Source organism: Rousettus aegyptiacus, unplaced genomic scaffold (assembly GCF_014176215.1).
Source record: "Rousettus aegyptiacus isolate mRouAeg1 unplaced genomic scaffold, mRouAeg1.p scaffold_m13_p_16, whole genome shotgun sequence".
Taxonomy (NCBI): domain Eukaryota; kingdom Metazoa; phylum Chordata; class Mammalia; order Chiroptera; family Pteropodidae; genus Rousettus; species Rousettus aegyptiacus.
The window spans coordinates 33,063,607-33,088,420 of NW_023416291.1; the positions used below are offsets into that span (position 1 = coordinate 33,063,607).

Below are 24,814 nucleotides of genomic sequence, written 5' to 3' on the forward strand. Positions count from 1 at the left end.
ACTGAAATGAGATAATGCAACCATGAGGTAAGAAGGCTGACAGCAGAAGTCACATGTTAAAGATACTACATAAAAAACTGCAGGAGTTTGAGGCTGCGATAGCATCTTAGAGTCACTCGGCCTACTTCAGATGGCCTGGCTGAGCTTCCCCTTACTCAAGATCAGCAGGATCTCCCTGGTCCAGCCACTGAAGGCTAGCTTCTACTGCAGGGAGCAACAGGGGATGGTCCAAAAAAGAAAAGTTGGGGGCTGAAGCCTGAAGTGTAGGGAGCATGTGCAGCAGGAGGGGAGGAGAGTCCATGGACAGTCAAGAGTAGGGCAGAGGAGACAAGTGGGAGACAGAAGTCAAGATGGGGGACGGGACAAGCCAACTCATGGTGAAGAGCTGCACATCTCAGCAAGTGAATGGAATGGCTGGATGCTCAAAGTCTACAAACATTCTCTGGGGCCCAGGTACCTCTCTGACCCGGAGGAGACAGCATTTGACAGAGTGGGCCCTTGTGTGAGTGGGTGTAAAAGGCTGAAGATAAACACATGGCATAACCTCACTGAAGGGAATAGAGGAAAGGAACCTACTTAAATAAGCCTGGAAAAGGTGTTTTAACTGCGAAGTGTAAGCCTAAAGACGAAAGGAACTGGATTCGAACACAACATTCTAGTTGGTAAAGTTAGTTCTCATGGGTTAACAATTCTGAAAGTGCTGTCTATGTACAAGGGAATGAAAGCCCTTGTACAAGAAAGCCCTCGAATGAACCGTGTGGTCCTAGCAGAGAGTCGAAGGCAGAGTATGAACATGGGTTTAACGTAACAGAGATACAGGTGGCCAGACGAGGCAGTAATGTTAGATAAGTGCATGTAAGGCTTAGCGCACATGCACATATTTCTGAGTGCTGTCCACTGAGACAGCCTAGACGAACACCATAGAAGCAAGGTGCACACCCAGCACCCAGGTCTCAATTCCATTCTCTAATAACGCGAACCAGGATGATTCTAGGCTTGGGGCGGGAAATGTACAAGCTGAGCTTGGAGAATCCTTGGGTGCCAAAAAGCAAATAATTGCTCCAAACACCCCACAGTGATGGGGGTAAGTCAAAGGGACCAAGAATCCAACTAAAAGAGCTCCCGATGGCTATAGCTAGAAGGATTTGAGCAACAAAACAGATAAACTAGGATTGGAATACCGCTCAAAGTATAAAATAAATATCTGAGTCCACGCTGAGAGAAATGACTGAATAAGGAAGGTAACAAGGGAGAGAGGAGAGGAATCTTCTGGACAGAATTCCAAATACTTTATGTATCTATTTCCCCCTCAAGGAGGTAGAGCATAACTGTAAATGGGCTGAGTACAGTGACTTTTCCTCAGAATATAGTAAGTATGGGGGGAAAAAGCGAAACTTCACAGCAAAGACACTTGACAAACACTACCTAGGCCAGGTGACCAAGGTCAACATCAACAGTGAAAAATCATATTGACAGTAACTGCCATTGATATGATGTGATGAGAGGGGAATTTCACCTCTAGTCTTTTGCCCCTAAATCCAACATCCCCTGTCATCAGACAGACCCAGAGTGAGGGACACCCTACAAAGCAGCTAAGCAGTCCTCCTTAAAACCACCAAGTCATTAATAATATAGAAAGTCTGAGGAAAAGCCACAGACCAGAGAAGACTAAGGACACAGGATGACTAAAGGTAATGTAGAATCCTGGAATAGCAACCTGACATTAGAGAAAAACCAATGAACTCCAAATATTGTGACAAATGTAACATGGTCACATAAGATGTTATCAACACCAGGGAAAACTGAGGGGAGGGTACCTGGGAGCTCTCTGTAGCATCTTCACGGCTTTTCCATAAATCTAAAAGTATTCTAAAGTAAACCACCACCACAATACAATGTCGGGGACATATTAAAATTAACTGGAAGGGTCTCCCCGGGCCAAATCTGAACTTAAGGAACAAAATGAATAATGATAATGTCCATTATAGGTGATAATAATGATAGAGCCCACTGTGATGTAAAGAATCATAATAAACAGAAAAATGGGGGAGAAGAGACAGTTCCTCACAGAGGAATTCCCACACACACGGAGGGAACGGTGGAAAGAGAAATCCACTATTTGGCATCTCCCATAATAATCATTTCAGGTGAGACTTATCTGACAGAAGCTGAAATTACTGGGAAAGTATGATGAGAAATGGGGTATTTACATGGTTTCTAAGGTTCCCAAAAGAAGGCTGTAACTTAACTAGTTACAAAGGAAAATTTTTAGGTTTATGTGGGGAAACGAGCAGGCATCACATAACCAAGATCAAAGTTACCCTCCTGTGTGATTGGCCCTCTGGGTACCTCTTGCCTCCTGACATGAGGCCACAAGGGCACAACATACAACCTACGGGATTCTCACCAGTTTCAGAAATAGGCACATGGCACTCTGGGGGCAGTCTACCAAATGTCTGACCATGATTCAAGTGTCAAGGTCATGAAGGATGAAGATGAACTGGGGAAATGTAACAGACACGTCATGGAGATGTGGCAACAAAAGGCAAAGTAAGATTCTGGACCAGAAAAGTGTTCTTAATGGGGAAATAGATATTTGAATAAGGTCTCTAGATTCATTAACAGTAAGAAATTACTGTTCCCTTCCCGGTACTGATCATTATTCTACGGTTATAGAAGATATGGAAGGACAGGTGAAAGGTATATAGGAATTCTTTATACTATTTTTGTAATTATTATAAGTCTGAAATCATTTCAAAATGAAAAGTTAAAAGCGAAAAAACCAGGCTGCAGAATAGCACATGAAAGCGCTATTCCAGTGAAGATGAACACACCTCAGGGGAAAAAATAGAAAGAGGGGACTTCGGCCCCTGGAGTGCTGGGAGAAAGTGTGTAGGCAAGCACAGCAGGAAGCTGAGAAGCAAGTTGGGCCTGACCACGAGGGAGGGAGGTGGCAAGGCCGTCTGCCAGCCTGAGGCCTCTAGCAGCACCAGGAAGTCCTCTCCACAAAGCCTGCGAAGGCAGCCCATATTACACCACCATGAGGACGGGAAGGCAGAAAGAAGAAATCAATTCCTCCAAGTTAAAATTCTGGGAGAGTTCTGGGTCCCCAAGCAGCAGGTGCATGGCCACTGGAGGCCTGGCTATCTTAGGGGCAGGAGGGCACGAGCACTCAGTTCTTGTTCTTCCCTTTGTTCGCTGATCTGATGACATGATCCCCCTTAGTGCTGGACCAAAATGAAAGGGTTCCCCCACAAGGGCCAGGCCAAGTACATGCAGAAGCCAAGTCACATCAAAGCAGAACATCCCCCAGGCCTGTGACTGGACTGGTGTCTCAAATGTGACCAGAGCTGGGTCAATGAGTGGAGGCATTAGGACTTCTGGAAATACCCTGTGGCAAGTGAGACATTTTGCGGCACAGGCTGAGTTGGGAAGAGGGCTGCCCAGAGTGGCTGGTGGAATCTTGGACCCAGAGAGGTATCTGCAGGAAGAGGCCAGCAGCACAAAGAGGTGGTGAATGAGAGCCTCCTTGAAATGCTGTCTGGGTCCCCAGGCCCCAGCACACATATGTATCCATTATCACCTGGGCCGGGCTGGGATGTGACTGAAAGGGCTCCAGTGCCACCAGTAAGGAATGGGAAGAACAGTGTCTGCTCAAACGACTCTACTCCATTCTTCTAGCAGGAGGATCTTCCATTCCTGTGACTCCCTGTGACTTGTGTGGAATTTGCTGGTTTGCGGGATCGACAAGAACCCTACGGATATCCTGGTGAGAGCTGCCCCAACTGAGATAATGATGGACACTGCAGGCCACCCCTTTCCTATTCTGCCCTCGAAACCACAGGCAAGCTGTTGTGGACTACACTGTATCCCCCTAATATCCATATGTTGAAGGCCTCACCTAGGACCTCAGAATGTGACTATATTTGGAGAGTATGAAGTTGAAATGAAGTTAAAATGAGGTCATTAGAATGGGCCTTAATCCAATGACCGGTGTCCTTATAAGAAAAAGAAATTTGGAAACAGACAACATAGAGGGAAGACCATGTGAAGACAAAGGGAGAAAGAGGCCTCAAAAGAAACCTACTCTACCAACACCTTATTCTCGCTTGGACTTATGGTCTCCAGGAAAATAATGGCCATTGTTTAAGCCAATAGGCTACACTACTTGGTTAGGGCAGCTGAGCAAACCAACACATGGGTGTCTGAGTGAAGGCTGGGGGACTGTCCCGCTGGACACTCACGGGCCTCCAGGAGCGGGCACACTTACGAGAGAGGTACAATGATGAGGAAGGGCCCGTTGATGCGCTTATGCTCCATGAGGTATGTGATGAGCGCGATGGTCTGGATGGTCTTTCCCAGACCCATCTCATCGGCGAGGATACCGTTCAGGTTGTTGTTGTACAGGGACACCAGCCACTCCAAACCCTTGATCTGCAAGCACAGAGGTGGCCAGCACTGAAGCCCGGGTCAGGTTCAGGAGCGTTCCCCGCACTTCAGAGACTTGTGCACACCAGCCACCAACCGCCCACGGCCATCTTCATTTAGTATTTTGCTTTGATTCACCCTTCTTTTTCCTTGGCCTCGTCCTCAGCAATTATTCCAGTCAAATCAGGTTGCTGCGTTAATAATATATGTAGAGTGTATTTCTTTTTCGGGTTCACATCTGAACAGAGATGTTTCTAACTGTTACAGTGCCCATTTATCACTGCCTGACACCAAGCCATGCAGCATACCAGGACACACCTGCCTACAACCATGGGACACTTGATTCGGGAGAGCGTTAGGGCCTTGGGGGAATCTGCTGATGAAGCTACCACATGCACAACTGTCTAACCGTCACGTCAAGATTAACAGAGCTTTCCAAAGCTTGTGAGCGCTCTGCAATACAAGCACTTAAAAAGGAGACTGATTTCAAATTGAATGTTATAAAAAAAATTTGGAAATTTTCTAAAAGATGAAGGAAGTAACTTCTGGCTGAGTTCTGATTCCTTTGATTACCCTGGCCACTGGAAATTTCCACTGGTCATTGGCTTTGCCTCTTTAAAATTTGATATTGGCATGGAGGTTCTGAGTTCTTTCACGGAAAGTTGGGGTTCAGGGATCACGACCAAAAGGAAATTCAGGGAGACGTTGAAGATAAACCAGCTGCCATTTAGGAGCTTACAGATGAACTTGGGAAGAAGGACCACAGATAAAGAAATTTCTGCCATGAACAGCTCCAACTGTTGGCTGTTCCAACCACGCCGGACAAAGAGCTTCAGCACCAGCGTCATATGACCCTCGCAGAAGGAAGAGCAGAGTCCCGGGCTGCTGGCTCCTGGGATCTAAGCTCTCACTCCTTGCACTCTCACAGAGCTCTGAAAACATGGACCAAGCACCTGTCTGCCCACATCTGGGTCCTGTCTTGCTTTGCCGCACCAGAGCTATGTGATTTGGGGGACTCACTGCACCTCTCCGTTCCTCAGTTGCTCCTCTGCCCCATAATGCAGAGGATGATAGTGCCTACTCAGAGCTATTGGGGACTGAGAAGTTAACAGCACAGAACATGCTGTCATCCTGCCTGGCACAGATCAGGCACCCAGCAGACACTGACATATTATACTGTTTCATTTCCTCCTGCTGGCTAACCTAACAGATCGTGTTTCTGCCTTACAGATGGAGAAACTGCGGCTTATAGGGAAAGAGTGCAGTACCCAAAGATGAAGAGTGGAATGTGAACTTGGGTCTGCCTGACTTCAGCAGCTTCCCACAACCTGGGAAGCCATCTGCTGAGACTATTTGGGCAATGCCCCCTCCTGCCCTTCCGCTTCACCTGGTACTGTTTGAGGACGCCGTTGACCATAAGCGCTGACTGCTTATCCACCCTCTCCGTGACGGCATGAGCCACAGCATAATAAGACTGCAGGCCACGAGCGAGGGCCTGGGACACGCCATACTCATCATCGACATCTTGCTTGGCATTCCTAGAAGCAAACAGAACTGTGACATAAGGACACATATTCCTATTTGTGACAAGATACTTCTGACATGAGACTCTGAAGCAGCCCTTAGTGACTGATGACCCAGGATCTGAACCTGAACCTAAAAATAAACAGAAGTGTACCTAGATACTCTAAGGACAGGCGAGGCAGCAAATACTAATCTGAGAAGGGGGGCACCAAGACTGGACCCTTGTCTGTGGTCCTACAATGCCACCCAGGGAGAAGGTGGGACTCTAAGGGTCCTATACCAGCATCCCCTCACCAGAAGCTGGTGGAGCGGGAGAATGTAGGGTGCCTTACTCAATGATGTGCCGGGCGTCCACCTCGGAGACGTCGTCACTGTCTGGATCTGGAATCTTCTTCTTCTCCTCCACAGGCAGGGTGGGAGGCTGTGATGGCTGAGGCTGCTCCTCCTCCTCCTCCTACCGACAGACAAGCCTATGTCACTTCAAGTCACCACCCAAGGAAGGGGCACAAGACTCCCAGGGGTAAAACACACTTTTGAAAGCAAGTGATGTTTTTAAAATTCTCACACCCTCTTCTTATCCTGGAACGTATCATACCTCTTCTTTGCATGTTCTTTTAATTGGTCAGTATTCTATTTTTAGTTTTCCCCACACAGAGCCCACTCCTTTTTAAGGCCATCTGACAGTATAGTTTGTACTTCTGTTACCAATAATAGATTCCTTATGTCCCTGGCCTTCATTACGCAATGTATACTACACATTTATTCCTTGTCAAACCTACTCAAGAAGTTTTTCACTTGAATCTCATGGATTTTCTAAGTATTAAACATTTTATAGCCAAGTTTCAATATATACTGTTCTTGATTTACTTCCAGCTTTAATAAAATGACTAAAACTCCTAAAGATATCAAATAATACTGATAACAGGCACTCTAGTTTACTAAGAGGTTTTCTATAAACTTATAAATTAAGATGACTGTTGTTTCATTAAAAGGATTTTTCAGCCTTTACTGAGCAGATGATAAAGGGATTTTGCATATGTTGATAAACTACACATGACTATATTTCCCAATATTAAACCATCCTTGTATTCCTGTATAAATAATACAAAATTCCAGTGGATTATTTTCTTATGTATAATGGAACTGTTATAAAACTTTAAGATAAAATTAGCAAAAGTAATTATTTAAGAGCTCCAGGGGACTGAGAAGTATTAATGCTTGAAAAACCATTGAACTTTGGGTAAGAAGATTTGGAACTGGTAGTGTTCTTACTTGGGATGCTTCCACCTGTCCCACCCCCTAGCTCTGTCACGAAGGTTCTGCGGAGCAGAATGTGAGGACTGAAAGCTGAAGTTGATGGGGGACTTAGTCATTCTGTGGCAGTGGGCAATGCCCGTGCTAGTGGCACTGTCGATGGAGGTGAGGCTCTCAGCTGTCATTGGGAAAGCATATTCCTGGATGATACTGTGACTGTGTGCTGAGAAAAGGAGACAGGGCCTAGCAGGAAGTTAATGCCAGGGCAGACCTGAAAATGGCCCGAACTTGGAATGTGTTTCCCTTATACATGATGATCCACTGGTCGGAGACAGAAGCTTAGTCAGCTCTAGATGTTTGAGCACAGTCTCTGCCCGATCATTAGATGATTATTAAGTTATAAAAATCACGGCCCCCTCCTTGAGAGCCAGGATTAAAAATAAAAATGAGAATAAAACCAAAACAATAAACTGAGCAGAGATGCCAAAAGTAGCACAAACCATGGGGAAAACAATTCCATAGATTTAGTCCAGGCAAATTACTGAACTGGCAAACAAACAATATCACCAAAACAATCCCTCCAGGGGTGAAGTCAGCATCTGGAGTGGCTAAAATAGGCTTCCACTAAACAATACAACATCAGCAAAAAGGAGTAAAGTGTGACAAGCACTTAGGGAAAAAGCAACTGAACCAGTCTCTAGTCTCAGATGTTGGAGTTAACATACAATCTTCAAAACCAACTAATATCATAAATATGTTCATAAACACATCCAAAGAACTAAAGGAAATCATCTGTAAGCACAATTAATCGATAAAATCAGAATCTCAATAGAAGTCAGAAAAGATAAACTCCCCAAATTTAATAGAAAACAAGAACTATGCAGCCAGAAAGCTGAACAAACACCAAGGAAAATAAACACAAAGAGAGGGTTCACAAACTGCTTGCTAAAGCCAAAGACAAAAGGAATATCTTGAAAGCAAGGAAGAGAAAAACGTATCAAGTACCGAGGCTAAATTTTCATTTGAAGCAAGAGGTCATAAAGTAGTGGAATGATACATTCAAAAGGAAAAAGGATGTCAACAAAGAATTCTACGTTCTGATAAACTATCCTTCCAAAATGAAAGCAAAAGAAATACCTCCCCAGATAAACAAAGACTGAGAGAATTTGTTGCTAGCAAACAAGCCTTAGGATAAATGCTAACAGAAGTCTTTATGCTGACAGGAAATGACAGCAGCCGGTAACTCGAATCCACAAGGAGAAATAAAGAACATCAGAAATGGTTAATACGTGGATCAAAATAAAAGACTCTATTAATATATTTTCCCTTACTTCTTCTCAAGTAACTTCTTTAGACTAAGGCACAAAATTATGTAAAGAATTAAGAGAAGACTGCATGTAATATAGATGTAATACATGTGACAATAGCACAAATGAGCAAAGAAGTTGTATCAGAGCAAACTTTCCACATTTTATCAGAATAGTTATTAATCTTGAAGTACTCTTTGATAAATTAAGATAAATATTGTAATCCCCAGAGCAACTATAAAGCAAATAAATAAAGTAAATAAAGTAACAACACCTACAGAAGAAATAAAATGCTACACTAAAAAAATAGTTAACACAAAAAAAGATAGTAAAGGAGAAACAGAGGAACAAAAAAGAGGAGACAAATAAATAGCAAAATGGCAAATGTAAACAAAATCAAATCAAAAATGAAATGTGAACGGTCTCAAACTCAATCAAAAGGCATACTGTCATACTAGATAATAAATCGAGATCTAGCTATCTGCTATTTATGATTCAAATGAACACATAGATTTAAAGTAAAAAATGGAAATAAACCATGCAAACAGTAACCATAAGGAAGAGTGACTCCACTAATATTGATCAAAATAGACTTTAAAACAAGAAATATATTACTAGAGACAGACAGATATTCTATAACAATAAAATATTAACACATCAGGAAGATACAATGACAACTAAGTATACTTATCAACAAAGCATCAAAACATGAAAAGAAAACAGAATTTAAAGGAGAAATAAGTTCAACATAAATAGCTGGAGATTTTACTACTTCATTCTCAATAATTGATAAAACTAGACATAAATTAGCAAAGATATACATGACTGAACAACACGATCCACCAACTCAACTACCATATACAGAACACTCTGCCCAAAGATTGCAGAATCCTTTTCCAGTGAACGTGGCCAAGCCATAAAATGAGTCTCAGTAAATTTAAAAGAATTAAAATCATACAAAGTATCTTCTCGTACAAGAGAATTAGAAATCAAAAACAAAAAAAACCCCGGGAAATTCTCAAATGCTTAAAATTTAACAACATACTTCTAAATGACCCAAGGGCCAAACAACAACAAAAAAAATCACAAGGGAAATTAGAAAATACTTTGAATTGAATGAAAACAACTTATCAAAATGCATGGAATGAAGCTTAAGCAGTACCCAAAAGAAAATTTATAGCTCTCGAATCAATGTAAGCTCAGAATGACTAGCAAAAAAATGAAAGGCAAATTACTAAATTATCAAAATGAGCAATGAAATCAAAATCACTACCAATCCCATAGACACATAATAAAGAACTAGGATAAATAACTTCATGCCAACAAATAACTAAGATGAATTGAATAAATTCCTTGAAAGACAAATTAGTAAAACTGACTCAAGAAGTAGAAAAATATGAATAAAACCTGCAACAGATAATTGAATTAGTAACTAAAAACGCTGTCACAATGAAAATGTCAGGCCCAGATGGCTTCACTGGTGGATTCTATCAAATATTTAATACCAATTCTTCATAAATTCTTCTAGAAAGTAGAGAACATTTTCTAACCTATTCTTATGAGGCCATTGTTAACCTAATATCAAAGCCACACAAAAATAACACAAGAAAACTGCAGACCAATATCCCTCATGAACAGACGCAAAAGTCCTCATATACTGTGATATACAGAAAAGATTGTACACCAGGACAAAGTAGAACTTATCTCAGTAGATAAAGGACAAAGGACAAAAACCACACAATTAATAGACAGAAAAAGTATAAGACAAAATTTAGCCTATTCATGATAAAAGAAACTCTCAATAAATTAGAATTACAAGAGAATTTACTCAACCTGATAAACAGTATCTACGAAAACTCTGCAGCTAACACCAAACAGTAGTGACAGACTAATTACATTACCCCTAAGACTGGAAAAAAGGCAAGGATGTCTACTCCCAACACAGCTATTTAACATTGCACTGAAGAATCTAGCCAGTGCAAGAAATATGTGCAAGAAAAATAAAACTGAAGCCACACAGACAGGAAGGGAAACAGTAAAACTGCCATTATTTACAGAAAACAATCCTATGTGTGAAAATTCTAAAGAATCTACAAAACACAAAAACAAAATCTAAACTATGAGAACTAACAGTATGAGTTTAGCAAGTTCGTAGGATACAAGATTAATATTTGAAAAAACCAATATAAAAAAACTGTATTTCCATGTAATAGCAAATATCCAAAAATACAATTAAGAAAATTCTATCCATAACAGCATCAAAAGGAGTAAAATATTTAATAAATTTAACAAAACTGTAAAAATTATACTCTGAAAACTACAAAACACTGCCAACAGAAATTAAAGATTATCAAAATAAATAGAAAAACATTCCATGTTCATGATTGGGAAACTAAATATTGTTAAGATGTGATTCTCCCAAAACTGATATAGAGTCAACGCAAAAACAAGAAAAATCCCAGTAAGCATTTTTGTAGTAACTGATGAGCTGATCCTAACCTTTATATTTAGGAATGCAAAGGCTTTAGAATAGACAATACAAGCAATAAGTTAGAGAAATGATAAACATTACATGGTTTCAAAACTAATTGCAATAATCAAGACAGGAGTGACAGTGGCACAAAGTCAGACACAGAGAGGAACAGAATTGAGAGTCAGAAATAAATCCTTACACTCAGGTCAACTGATTTCTCATGTGTCGAGACGATTCAGTGAGGGAAAGGAATAGTCTTTTCATCAGGTGGGGCTGTGTAAAGTGGATATACATATGCAACAAAATAAACATACCTCTACCTCATAGATATCAACACAACTATGATCCTAAATGTAAGAGATTATACTATAAAACTTCTAGAAGAAAACATGGGAGAAAAATCTTTGTAACTTTGAAAAGTTTTTAGATACAACACTGAAAGCACAATTCATAAAAGAAAAAATTGAAAAACCAGATTTCACCAAAGTCAAAAATTTCAAAAGAAACAACTAAGAACAAAAAGTAAGCCAACTAGAATATTTCTATAAGTTATATATCTGATCAGGGATATGTATTGAAAATACATAAAAAATTCTTACAGTTCAGAGAGATGACAAACAACCCAATTAAAAAAGGTGCAAAAGATCTGAATAGACTTTCACCAAGGAAGATACATAAGCCTGAGAAAAGATGTTTAACATCATCAGTTACTAGGAAAATGTAAATCAAAACCACATTGAGATACCACTACACACCCACTAAGGTGACTGTAATCAGAAAGACTAATATCAAGTGTTGATAAGGACATAAAGAAACTAGAACTCACGATATGGTACCACCACTTTAGAAAAATTTGTCAGTTTCTTAAAAGGTTAAACATAAACTTACCATAGACCCAGCAATGCCACACTTAGATGTCCACACATAGACATGTCCCAAAATGTTCACGGTAACATTATTCATAATAGCAAAAAATGGAAGCACAACTGCTCAACTGGTGAAAGGGTAAACAAAATGTTGTATTATCCATACAATAAAATTTCTTTCAGGAATAGAAAGAAACAACCTTTTGATATCCAGGACAACCTGGATTCACCTCACAAGTATGCTAAGTGCAAAAGGCCAGACGAAATACTACAAGTCATATGACTCCATTTATATGAAATACCCAGCAAAGGCAAATTTACAGAGACAGAAAGCTGATCAGTGGTCTCTTAGAGCTGGAGGAGGGAGCAGGAACAAAGTGAAGATGGGCTGGAGGGAGCTTTCTTCAGTGAAGAAACACTCTAAAGCTGGTGTGTAGCGATAAATATGTAACTCCATAAATTCACTAAAAATCACTGAATTATACACTACTATGGACACACTTTATGGTGTGTAATTTATACCTACACATGCTGTTAAAAAATTACAACAAAATGTTACATTAGTCTGAGATTCATTAGAATGTTAAAAGAAATTGAATAGGTAGCCCTAAAAGGAGTCCAGAGCACATAAAAACCAAACATGTCACTTTTCAAAAATATCGCAGGTCAATGGAGAAAGAAGAATTACATGGTATAGCCAAGTAACTTAGTACTGCTGGGGTGGGGCGGTGGGGGGGGGGCAGTAGACCTCCACCCCATACCCTACACCACATAAATTCCAGGTGATCTAATGTGGTAAGAAAGGGAGTGAAAACAGGACAAAGAGAAAGATATCTACAGGTGAACACAGAGCTGATTTCAGGCCAGGGTAAATATATAAAGAGTGCTTGAATATTCAGTTGAAAAATAGAACTGATTAGAAATAAGCAAATCATTCACAGAATAAACCTAAAAGGTAACATCTAAAAAATGTTCAATCTAATAGTAACCAAGGAAATGCCCATTAAAATTTTCTTTTTAAAAAAAACAGAGGTGGCAAAGCTTTTTAAGGCACTTAAAAGCCTTTTAAGACACTATCAACCACAGCTGAAGAGGGAGTGAAGGAGAACGCCCAGCTGGATGCTAACCACGAAACAAATGCTGCCTCCAGAACCTGCAGCCTGGGCCCCCTGAGTTACCCTTCCCAAGGAGCAAATACACGACGGACAGAGGAGCAGGCTCTTCATCAGAGCTTTGTCATTAGGGAAAAACTAGAAATCACCTTAATATATAATTAAATGATTTCAAGAAAATGCGTAAAAAATGCAACCATTTATGTTTCCAAAGAAGAGATTATAATGAGCAAACATGTACATGATTGCATGCTCATAACTTCATACTGGTTATATTTTGGGGGCAGAAGGCTGCTGAGCACTTGAAAGGTGGCTAGTATGACCGAGGCCATGAAGTTTAAATTCTACTTCAGTCGATTAATTTAAAGTTAAAACAGCCATGTGTGGCTAGAGACTAGTTTATTAGGTAGTACCGACTTTCCACCATGACAGCACTCAGCTGCTCTTTGCCCACTTCTGGCTCCATGATGCCCAGCTGAAATGGGAGAGGAATATAGCATTCAGAGGTGACAAACATACAAGGGGTAGAGGAGGTCACCACTACAGAGTGCTGAGGACTGTGACAGCATGAAATGGGTTCTTACCTCCTCCTCTTCTTCTGAGCCACTTTCTTCACTATCAGATCTTGGAGCTACTTCATACCTAGAAAAAATGTTAGTGTTTTAATATATAAATCTTCCCCAAACCAGCATAATTCATTTTCTTTAGCAAATTGGCTTATTTCCAAATGCAAGCTAAATGCCCCCCAGCTGCCAGCCTGCTCTCACAGAATGAGGCTGACTCAGGTTCCCAGCTGCATCTGCGACTTGAGGCTCAACTCACCCTGGGTTCATCTCGAGCCAGGCCTCCAGCTGCCCTGCTTTGGGGGCATCCGTGCCTGTGAGGATCTTCCCGCTCTCCACGTGGATCACTTTCACAGGCAGGTCGCTCATTTGGCTGGTCTCATCCAGAGGCTGAAAAAGAGCCACATGCATGACTTTAGGTTCTGTGGTGTCCATACTTCAGGGGTTCATGAACAATGGCCAACTGGGGAAGTGTCTTCCCAACTCCAAGCCCAGAAAATGGCACACAAATGTGGTGAATGGTCGTGAAAATGGGTTAACTGCATATTAATAAATCAGGAAATATATATAACCCATTGGTGACAGCATTTTCTTTGAGAGTTGACATACATGTTTTCATTTTTGAATAAATAATATAGTCAAATAGCTCAAAATTCAAGAATGTGGAGTGTGAATTCTTCCCCCTCCCTTGTCCCTCGGTCTGACAGTTTCTCTCTTCACAGGTGCCCACCAATATAAGTGTCCTTCCACATTAGTTCCATGCATAACAAACAAGGACTGGTTTCTCCTTTTCACACAAATAACTACTATTTACATTTTTCTGGCTCTTGAGTTTTTACTTTACCAAGGTTCCTCATTATTTTTTGTTAAATAGCTAACTGAAATATTTGAAAAATAAACTAACTTCCTCTTAGCATCAAACACGGAATTCTTCGATTTCTCATTCTGCGATACCAACTTTTGGACAAACATTTCCCCCTTTAAGTTTCCTGGAGAAAACCTCTGGATAACTATGAAATTTTTAGTTTAAACCTTTGCATTGTGAAAATAAGGGAAAACTGGATCGAGTAAATTAAATTGGATAAAACTGGAATCAGGAAGGCCTGCAGAAGGAGCTCTCATGCCCTACTATTCTACATCAGTTACACCAAACAGAAAGTCAATTATAGACCCCCAAGAGTAAGATGCACCAAACAGGAAGTGTATCCACTTTACTACCCGAGGAGGAGGAGGGTTTTCCTCCTGCCCAGCAACAAGCCCACCCAACTGAAACTCATCTCAATCAATGAGAAGCTGTCATCATTTAAACTTTTACTTTATTCCAGTGAATTTTCATTTTCTTCTTGCTGATGATTTCCTTGCTCCACCCTCATTTCTATAAAAACCTTCCATCTTTTATAACTTTCCAGGGTACCTCTCTGCCTGCCAGAAGAGATGCTATCTGATTCATGAATCGTTTAATGAAGCCAATTAGATCTTAAAATCTACTCGGTTAACTTTTGTCAACAGCATCTTCCAAGTACTCATTAAGTCCCCCTCCTCCCTCAAAGTGCTACACTCACCATCAGTGCCACCAACACAGTACAGAGAGATAAGTCTCTGCATGTTACAACCTCACCCTCAGAGCAGCCCACATGGCGGGGTGGGGTGACACCATCCCCTGCCGCACAAACCCTCACTCAGTGATATTCACCCCCGAGTGCTCCTTAGGAGCAGTTAATGATGCTGATGCCTGCACCTGCCCATCTCAAGAATTCTGACTCAACTGCTCTGGGGTTTTCTAAAAGCTCCCCAGGAGATTCAGATGTACAGCCAAAGCTAAGAACCACTGGCCGGAAACAGGGACAATTCACAGCCATCACCGAGCAATGCCTGTTACTAAATGAGATAAACAGCAGTCATGATTACCCAACCAAACTCCCTGAACTGCAGTCTGCCACTGTGACTTTTCCCTTGAATGTCCCATATGGGCTTAGGAGGATTTTGTACTATAGTAAAAGGCCAGCCCACATTCTTCCCTAAAAATTCAATAGAATATTTTAAAATCATGTGAAATACGTATGTGTGTTAATTACCAGTCGTATGTGTGTTAATTTCCAGTCGTTCTCTTCTGGGAAATGGCCTAAGGAAACAGTGTGCAAACTGCCATGGACTGAACTGTTTCCTCCAAATTCAAATGCATAAGCCTCAACTTTCCAATGTGACTGTATCTGGAGACAGGGTGTGTGTGTGGGGTGGGGTTGAGTTATATTAAGTCATGTGGGTGGGGCCCTCATGATGGGATTAGTGCCCCTGTAAGACACCAGACCTCATTCTGTCACTCCATGTGAGAACACAATTCTACAAGCCAGGAAGAGAGCCCTCACCAGGAACCGGCCTTTCTGCTCCCTGATCCTAGAATTCCAGTCTCTAACAAATGTGAGAACATAAATGACTGTCATTTAAGCCACCCAGGCTACGGTGCTATATTGTTTTGTGAAGGCAGTTCAGGCTAAGAAAGCATCAAAAGGTCATGTATAAAAAGGCTAATTACAACAATGTGCATAATAGGAAAAAAAGAAACAATGGAAATAGCCAACAATAGGGGAAGAAGTAAAGAGTTGCTCAGGACAGAATCTCTGTAAAAGCTATGGATGGGAAGAAACCTAAAGAGTTATCAGCCTGAATGACAAAATAGATTCTAATACATCGACACAATAAAATGAAAAGAGAACTACTGCCTTGATATGGAAAGTGGCCCAAGATATTTGGTTAAGTGTGGAAAGTCTAGCTAATGTTGAAATTAACCCAAGTAGTCCCAAAACAAAACAAAGGATATAGGCATAAAGATTTTGGGAAGTACAGAGAAGACATCAACCAGGGATCAACATGTGTGCCTGGGGCTTAATAAATATAACTGGTAATGCAGATGTGTACGCACACAGAGAGATCTATTTCTTAGATCTGTCCACTGAGAGGACCTAAAGCAATGACACCCAGAGCAATGAGCACTTCTAACTCTTGGTTTCTAAATGTTCTTTTCAGAGAAAAGGAACCACGGCTCCATGGAGAAACGGCTGACTCCACGGCTCTGGCAAGAAAAGCAGGTGATCCTGGACCATTGTGTAAAGAAGTCAATAAGGCCCCAAAGAATGAAGGGGACACTTCAAAAGAACACAGGAGTCAATCTGAAGGGCTCCTACTGGCCCAAACTGAACAATTTGAGCATGAAAACAAATAATGATCCATGAAGAATTAAACTAAGTAAATCCACTAAACTAAATAAGAATCCATGAATCGGCCCCAGGGTTTGGCAAACTATTATGGCCCATGGGACAAATAGAAAAGAAGAGAAAGTTCTTCCTTCCAAAAGAAAGCCCACTAAAAAAATACAGAAGAAATGATAGAGGGGAAAATCACCATTTTGTAATTACTAAAGCAAAAACTGATGCAGAGATTATGAATGCTGAAACCAGCGGTGGAAGCATGAGGAGTTGTAAAATGTGTACAGTCTCAAGTATCTCTCCACAAGGTAGTGATAATCACAAAAGGAAAAACAGTAACTTTACAGTGGAGATGCCTTGGCCAGACACCAAGGGATCAAGGTCAATAATGCTAGTTACGGAACAAATCTACGCCATACAATACCAGTGCGACACACCAAGGACACAGCAGCGTTGCAGGGTCTTCCTACCAAAAGATATAATCTGAATCTAATCACATGGAAACATCAGTCAAACCCAAATTGAAGGCCACTGTTGAAAGCAGCTAACCTGTGCTCTTCAGAAAAGCTAAGGTCATAAAAGTCAAAGAAAAAGTGAGTTGTTCAAAATTAAAGACAAAGGGGACCACCATGAGTGTGATGTGTGACCCAAGATTTTTTGTTGCTGTGAAGGACACTAGAAGGACAACTGACAAAACCTTAATGAGGGCTGGATTGCAGCATTGCATCTATGTTCATTTCCAGTTTTTGATCATTGTACAGTTACGGAAAAGAATGACATTGTTTTTAGGAAATACACACTGAAACATAAGGAGGTAAATGGCCATCACATATATATGACTCTCAAATGGTTTAGGAAAAAATGAGGATATGCAAAAATAGGGAATCTAAGTGAAGACTATGCAGAAATTCTTTGCACTGTTCTTACACCTCTCTAGTGAGTCTAAATTATGTTAAAGTAAAAACTGAAAAATAAATAATGTGGTATGTGCATAAAAAAAGGTCTGTGAGAAACAACCAACAGTTAATAGTTTCCTCATTGAGGAGTGGTAGGATGGCGGCACAGGACATACATGGATTTTTACCATCATTATATATACAGCTTTTGTAGTTGAAAAAAAATTTTTTGGAGGCGAAATAAACCTAAGCTTCAGGGCTGGGTTGGTATTTCTACGAGAAAAAAAATCCCTGGTTCCTCACCTCACCATCAGGTCCAATTGCGGGCGTTTGTCCTTCTGCATTTTCTGCCTTCTGGAAGCAAAAAGACATAGTCATTCCCTAATGAAGGAGGCTGAGGCCACACGCACCCAGAAAGCCACCCAGGTCCAACCAAGGGCCAGGCACACAGCCAGGTCCCAGCACACCTTCTTTTTTTTCTTCTTCTTCTTCTCCTTGGCAACCTGGGCAGCCTTGTGCTGCCGCACCAGCTCCGTGAGGTTAGCCACATACTCATCTGTCTGCTGCAAGAGGTAGGCCAAGCGCTTGTCCTTCTTCTGGTCGATAAGTTTGCGGTACCCTTCCTCATCTTCCGCCTGCAAAAGTATGCAGTTATGGTGCCTGCTTCAGAGACAAACTCGTCCATTAGTACCCAAGGCAAGCAAACCAGAGTTGAGGAGCCCATTGGGGGTTATTGTTAACCAGCAAACACACCCACATTTGGGGAGCACTTAAGCACACCCAGCGCTGTGCTGAATGAAGGTCTTTCCCATAACTATTGTCTCTCCCTTCAGAACCTCCCCAACTCCTTCTCAGTGCTAGGCTCTGCAGGGACTTGCATGACAGACATGGTCCTGCCTTGGGCTGTTTAAAATGACCAACAGCAAATCCTGCCACAGCTCTGGCCACAAACGCACTGCGAATCCAAAGCCTTCTCTCTACCTGGTCCAACCCTCATCTCTCTCTGCAGCAAGCCCCTCTGGCTTTCTAGGAATAAATCCAATCACATCACCCCCAGCTTACAGCCTTCCATGGCTCCCCATCATGTTTGGAATTAAATAAAAAGCCTTCCCCATGGCCTGCAAGGCCTCACGGGACCTGCCACTGGGGCTCAGCTTCATTCCTCCCCTGCACCATGCCATTCCAGGGGCCACTTGCTGAGCCTTGCACTTGGCTTTTTCCCACTTTGGGCCCCTGACTGTGGTTACTCTAACCCTAGGAGGCACTTCGTCCAGAATTCTGAACTCATAGGGCATGTCCTTCCTGGACCACCCGGTCAATCCCATCCTCATCCTGCTTCATTCTTTTCAGTGCACTTTCCACCACCCAAAACTATTTGTTTCGCTTGGGTACCTGCCTCCCTAGGACTAGCACTAGTCCCCTGAGAGTCAGAGCTGTGTCCTTCTCCTTGCTACTGTGGCTCCTGCACACACAGCCATGTCTGTCAGTATCTGCCCAATTAGAGAATCACCGAAGAATAAATGGCTGAACACAAAGGGTGGGGGTGAGAGGCTAGGATTACACCCTTGGTAGCTCACAGCCAAGAGGGGATGCCACCTCCATTTTCTGGAGAACACAGAGCAGCCAGTTAATCAGCTGAGGTCATGTGGTCACTCTGATGGTGGGCATGACCGGGTAAAGGTCTGAGGCCAGTTCTTTTAGACTCCCAAACCCGAGTCCTTTCTTTCTTTCTGTCCAACCTTGAACTCTGAGCAGCATTGTGCCCCAATGTAACACAGGGCGATGGGTCCCTTGTCACTACGATACCCAGTGCACACATAAAGGGACACAAAGTCACAAACACAGAATTTTACCATGAGCCTCCGCATCCTCTCCTTCTCGATTCTTTCGTTTTCCTTCTTTTGTTCCCGCTCTGTGTTGGCGTGGTACGTGGCCACTGCCTTCGTGAGCTTCTGAATTTTGCCTGTGACTGATCTGTGATATTCTTTGAAATCCTTGGCATGCTGAAGAATGCTGTTGAGGTATTCCTGCAGGGACACACATGAGACAAGACCGACTACTCGGCAGGAGTCACTTTACACTCCCCGAGACAAAACTTAAAGGAAGCCTGTTTAAAACCAAGAGGACATAAGCCAAACAATACTGTGCCACAGTCTGCCTAGGAGGTTCTGCGTTCTCTGTATAAGGATAAAACTCAGTGCTGGTGACTGTGCTGAGAAGAGCCCTTTGTACCCAGAGACAGGCAATTGACCTTGCTGGGACAAGTTGGCATGAACTTAACCACTTCGAAATGCTCCCACCCTCCTACCAAGTTACTCCACAGCTAGGAATTTTTAAGGAAATAGCAGAGATTGGCTAAAAAATTCAAATACGAGAATGTCTATCCTAGTATTATTTTTAATACTAGAAAGTTGAGAACATATTAGAATCCCCAAAGAGGGAAAAGGTACATAAATTATTGAACACATTGAGATGGACTACAACGCAGACGTTAAAAATCACACTTCTCAGTCACAGGGATGTAGAGTATAGCATAGGGAATACTGGCAATAATGTAATGATTGCATATGGTGCCAAGTGAGTACCACACTAATCAGGGAGATCACTTCATAAGTTTATATGAATGTCTAACCATTAGGCTGTACACCTGAAACTAATATAATGTTCAATGTCAACTGTAATTGGAAAACTACATTAAAATTTTAAAGTAATCACATTTCGATACTAAACAAGTCAATGCGTGTATAAATATGTTTAAAAGGCAATATTTAACTTTGATTACTATATGTACATGTAAAAAACAACATTGGAGTGATACAAACACCAAAATGTTAACAGTGGTCTACAATGAATGTTGATTCTTTTGTTATTTTAAACTATGCTAATAACAGATATTGACTGGAGAAAAACTTTAAAAGATATAAATAAATGAATAAGCAGAATCATCCCAAATCCTACCTGAGCAGAGATTTTGGTTCCCTTGACTGATCTTGTAACACTCTGAGACTAGTCCTTCCTCTACTCAGCACCCTCCACCCATCTCACTCAGAGCAATAGTCCAAGTTGTCCTTAAGCCCACAAGGCCCTGCACGCTCTGGCCATCCCCTCCTAATCCCCACTCTCCCCCTTGCTCACTCCAGTCTGGCTACACAGAGATCCTTGCTTGTCACGAAATACATGGCACATTCCCAGGGGCTTAGCACCTCCCTGTCTAGCTGACTAGCTCTTGCCCACATATGCATGTGGCTCCCTCTCTCAGGTCTCTGCTCAGAGCTCACCTCCTCAGAAAAAACTTCCCAACCATCCTGTGTCAACAGCTCCCTGCCACTCTCCATCCCTGGTTCATGCTTCTTTACATCCTACCACCTCCCAACCTTTTACATGCCATTGGATTACGGCCATCTTCACCTACCACTCAGTTTTTTCCACTAATATATTCTTAGTGCCTAGAATACTATTATCATGAATGGAAAAGAGAAACAGCATGCTTAGATACAAAACAAACAAGACTCAACAACGTGTGAGCTCTGAGGACCCAGGTACAAGGTGAGCCTACAGGGAGAGCTACAGAGGCACTGGGGGCGCACCTGGTGCTTCTGCCGACGCTTGCGCTCCTGCTCGATCTTCTGCTGCTTCTCCAGCTTCTCGGTGATGCGGGCCTCGCGCAGGGACTGCCGCTTGCTGCGCTTGTAGGCCTTGGCATTGAGGGCCGTCTCGAGCGCCGTGTCCCTCCGCATGCACACCACCACCTCCTGCCGCAGCTTCAGGAAGGAAGAGGAGAAAACTAGAGATGGGCTCACCTTGGTCACGTCCACACAACATGCACAACTATATAGTGCCAGCTAGATAGAACACTGCTGCTTCCAGAAGGGTCCTTGCTAAATGCCCTACGCACAAATACATGTGCGTGCGGGACATCTGGTAAGTGCCCAAGGGTGAGGCAAGCACAGGTCAGGAGATGGCTGCTCTGGACACCCACCCAGTAGAAGGTCCTATTATACTTTCAGGTCTCCAGCTTTGCTCTCTCTTAGCCGCACACAAAATATCTCTTAGAGGGTCACTCAAAAGTACAGCACCCTCAAACACAGACCCATTTAAGTTTCCTGCTTCAAGCTGGTAACTGGTGACTCAGGGAAGACCTGTACTTACTCCTATGAGGAACACCCAACGTGCTACTACTGTGCAGGCCGTGGGAAGGAAGCGAGGGGACAGTGAGCTGACAAGTGTGGGTGGACACTGCTTCTCTCAATGACTGGGGTACACTAAATAATTGCCCGAACAGTTATTTGAATCTAAATACCGGCATTGGCAAAAAGGGGCCATTTCTTAAAGCAACAGGCCTGGACCTGCACCTACCTGCCTCTGGAAGTTCAGCAGCCTGAGGGCCTTGAGCTCAATGGTTGCTTTGGTTCGCAAATCCCCGGCCAGCGACCCGGGAAGGTTTTCAAGTTCCTGAATTCGATGAGCAATGCGAGCCTGCAGCCTGGGATGTGAAGAGAGAAAAAGGACAGGCCATGAGAGATGTACTTACGTGAAGCCCACCTGTGCCCCTTTCTTTAAAGCTGGAGCCTCAGAAGAATCCATCCTTTGAGGGAGGAAGACGCTGATCATGAGGCAGGAGGGGGCTCAGAAAAGGATGGCAGCCATAAAACAGAGGAAGGAAGCCAGAGGATCCAGAGCCACAGCAAACATGAAAGTGGATGGGACACGGCTTGCTTACAGCATTTCAGCAGCATGAGCCGGCCTATGGGGTCAGGCAGGCCAGGTTCTCCCCCAGCCTGGGAGCCTCAGTGTCCTCATCTATAAACCAGGGAGATCCCTCAGAGCAACCCTACAGGCTGCGTCTGAAGTTCAGATGGGATAATCCCCTTACTCGGTCTTTCACACATTATTTACTGAGCACCTACAATGTAACCACAGCCTTATCAGGAAAATAGGCCATAAAGGAATTAAAAAATTAAATACCTATGGTAATTCCAGGGAATGACTGGTACTTTTAGAAGGAGGCTGAAGGTGAGGGGGTGGGCAGGGCTCTAGGAGGAAGTGACCTCAGTAATGAGGCTTAGTGAGCAAAAAGAGTCACATAATGCCTGAGGCCCTACTGCAGAAATAAGTCTAAGCTGTTAAACAAACAGAAATTAGAACAAAGAGAGTGGGGTAGGTGAGGGCAGAGCATGGGTCAGGGCCTGAACAGAATCGAGTTTACTGGATAGATTAATGGAAGCCAGCAGGTTTTCACCCAGGGAATAGATCTACTGTAAGTAAACGGTAAAAAGCGACTTCCAACTGCTGTGTGGGGGGAACAGACTGCACAGGCAAAGGTGAGAGCAGGGAGGCCAGGGAGGAGGTGTAGGCCACGTGGCAGAATTAACAATGGGGGCAAGGGGACTACTCCTGAGGGGAGTTTAGAGGACTCCCCAGAGAAACACGAGATGAGGGAGAGCTAGCAAGAATCAAAGGGGCTGCAAGATGAGCTGCTGGATGGTGAGTACACAGGAACAGGAGAGAAAAGTAGGGGATGTGAGGACATCAGAACAAGCCATCTTCAAGCCATCTAGATGGAGTCAAAGAGGAGGCCAGAGCTCCAAGGCATGTCACAGCTGGGACATACTCTACAGACAGTCATTAGGCCAAGTTTTACTGATGCATCTGGGGATATACAGTGAGCAAGGCACAGCCCCTGCCCTCATGGAGCATACAGTTACCAAGGCCTGTTCTGAACAAGTTATAATGGGGAAACAGGAAAGGTGAGGTGCTCAGGGAGTGAATCTTAGTCACCCTTAGCAGTGAGAGATGGAGTATCACAGACTTACTGTGCTCCAGGCATCCCACACTATGCCTGGCGCCCAGTTCTTGGCAAAGCAGCCAGCAACTAGTGACATGTGAGAAGGCTCCACTGCAGAGCTTACAGTTTTTGTGTGTGGTTTTTTGTTTATTTGAGTGCTGATGAACCAAAAGTTGGATGCACTGTGTTGGCAAGGAGAAACAAACACTTTACTTCCAATATAAATCTGTACGATCTCTGTACGAGGGCAGTTGTGCAGAATCTAAGAAATTTCCCTGTGCACATTCCCTATACCACAGCAATGTCACTTTCAAGGATTTACTGACATATGTGTACACATGTGAAATGAGAAACACATGCAACGGGAGTTTTTATAGTATTGTCTTAATGACAAATTAGAAACAATCTACAGGGCACTCACTCAGACAGAGTAGTCTGAATAAATGACGGCATTGCCACCAGGCAAGATACTGAGGAACCAGAAAAAAAAAAAGCTTCTTTTGGACAGATAGATAATCTCTATGGGAGAAACAGTGCACATTTCATGAACCATTTGGAGACAGTTCGGCTACCTCTCTACCTGTCTGCTTGCGTATGCCCTGAATTTCTCTGGAAGGATACACACCAACCAGGGAACTGGGACCCTGGGGACTTCTGGTTGCATATCCTGCTGGCCTTTAGTGCTGTGAACCACACCACTGTGTTGGGGCCGACCTGGTTGGGGGGCAGCCCCCCGGGGTGGTCTTAGGCAGCAGCAACGCCCTCACCTGTACTCCCGCTCCTGCAGAATCTCAACAGGGTCCAGGCCACGCGGCTTCTGGATGGGGGTGATGCGACTCTGCTTCTGGTGCAGCGGCACCATGGGGGCAGGCTGGGCTGGCTGCCCTGGTGACTGCGTCTGCGGTGGCATCACAGGGGAGGCAGCAGGCGGGACGGCTGGGGGTGCAGGTGAGGGGCGGCCCGTAGGCTGAGGGGGGATTAGCTTCTGAGGTGTGCTCGTGGGGGCAGCAGCATTCGCCATAGGTCCTGGGGACAGTCAAGCAGCAGGGGCACAGAACTGAGCTCCAAGACAACTCCGAATGCAAACAAAAGCCTGCTGGGTGATCGTGGAAACAAACTGCAAAGGTCACCCTTGCCCACCTCCCCATCTCTCACCGAACTGGCAGGCAGCTTCTCTCTCAGGGGTCTCCGCATTCCTACCACAAGGTTCAAGCCTCTTCCAGCTCTCAGCCTACATGCCCTTCCCTGAAGCCCCACACTGAGCTAAGGGCCAACCCTGAGTTTGGTCTCTCTGGGTTGTGGTCTCCCAGGACCAGCATTTTCCTGACTTCCTTCTACCATGATTCCTACAGAATATGATTTAATAATTAGCTCATCAATACCCATCACTAAACCTCAGGCTC

General features: G+C 43.2%; 1 protein-coding gene across 12 annotated transcripts in view; it reads right to left on the reverse strand.

Moving 5' to 3' along the window:
* The window catches only part of SMARCA4 (SWI/SNF related, matrix associated, actin dependent regulator of chromatin, subfamily a, member 4), an 81,532-nt gene that overhangs the window by 38,782 nt on the left and 17,936 nt on the right, over window positions 1-24,814 (reverse strand). For 11 of the 12 annotated variants that reach the window (XM_016153439.2, XM_036233706.1, XM_036233707.1 and 8 more), the window contains 11 exons: window positions 24,179-24,437; window positions 21,983-22,109; window positions 21,214-21,387; window positions 19,480-19,653; window positions 18,094-18,261; window positions 17,930-17,980; window positions 13,787-13,917; window positions 13,549-13,606; window positions 6,285-6,406; window positions 5,816-5,966; window positions 4,271-4,434 (listed from right to left, as the gene is read on the reverse strand). In XM_016153439.2, coding sequence (XP_016008925.2) covers window positions 4,271-4,434; window positions 5,816-5,966; window positions 6,285-6,406; window positions 13,549-13,606; window positions 13,787-13,917; window positions 17,930-17,980; window positions 18,094-18,261; window positions 19,480-19,653; window positions 21,214-21,387; window positions 21,983-22,109; window positions 24,179-24,437 — 1,579 coding nt within the window. The remainder of the gene's footprint in view (window positions 1-4,270; window positions 4,435-5,815; window positions 5,967-6,284; window positions 6,407-13,548; window positions 13,607-13,786; window positions 13,918-17,929; window positions 17,981-18,093; window positions 18,262-19,479; window positions 19,654-21,213; window positions 21,388-21,982; window positions 22,110-24,178; window positions 24,438-24,814) is intronic. The other variant, XM_036233703.1, reaches the window with a different exon arrangement.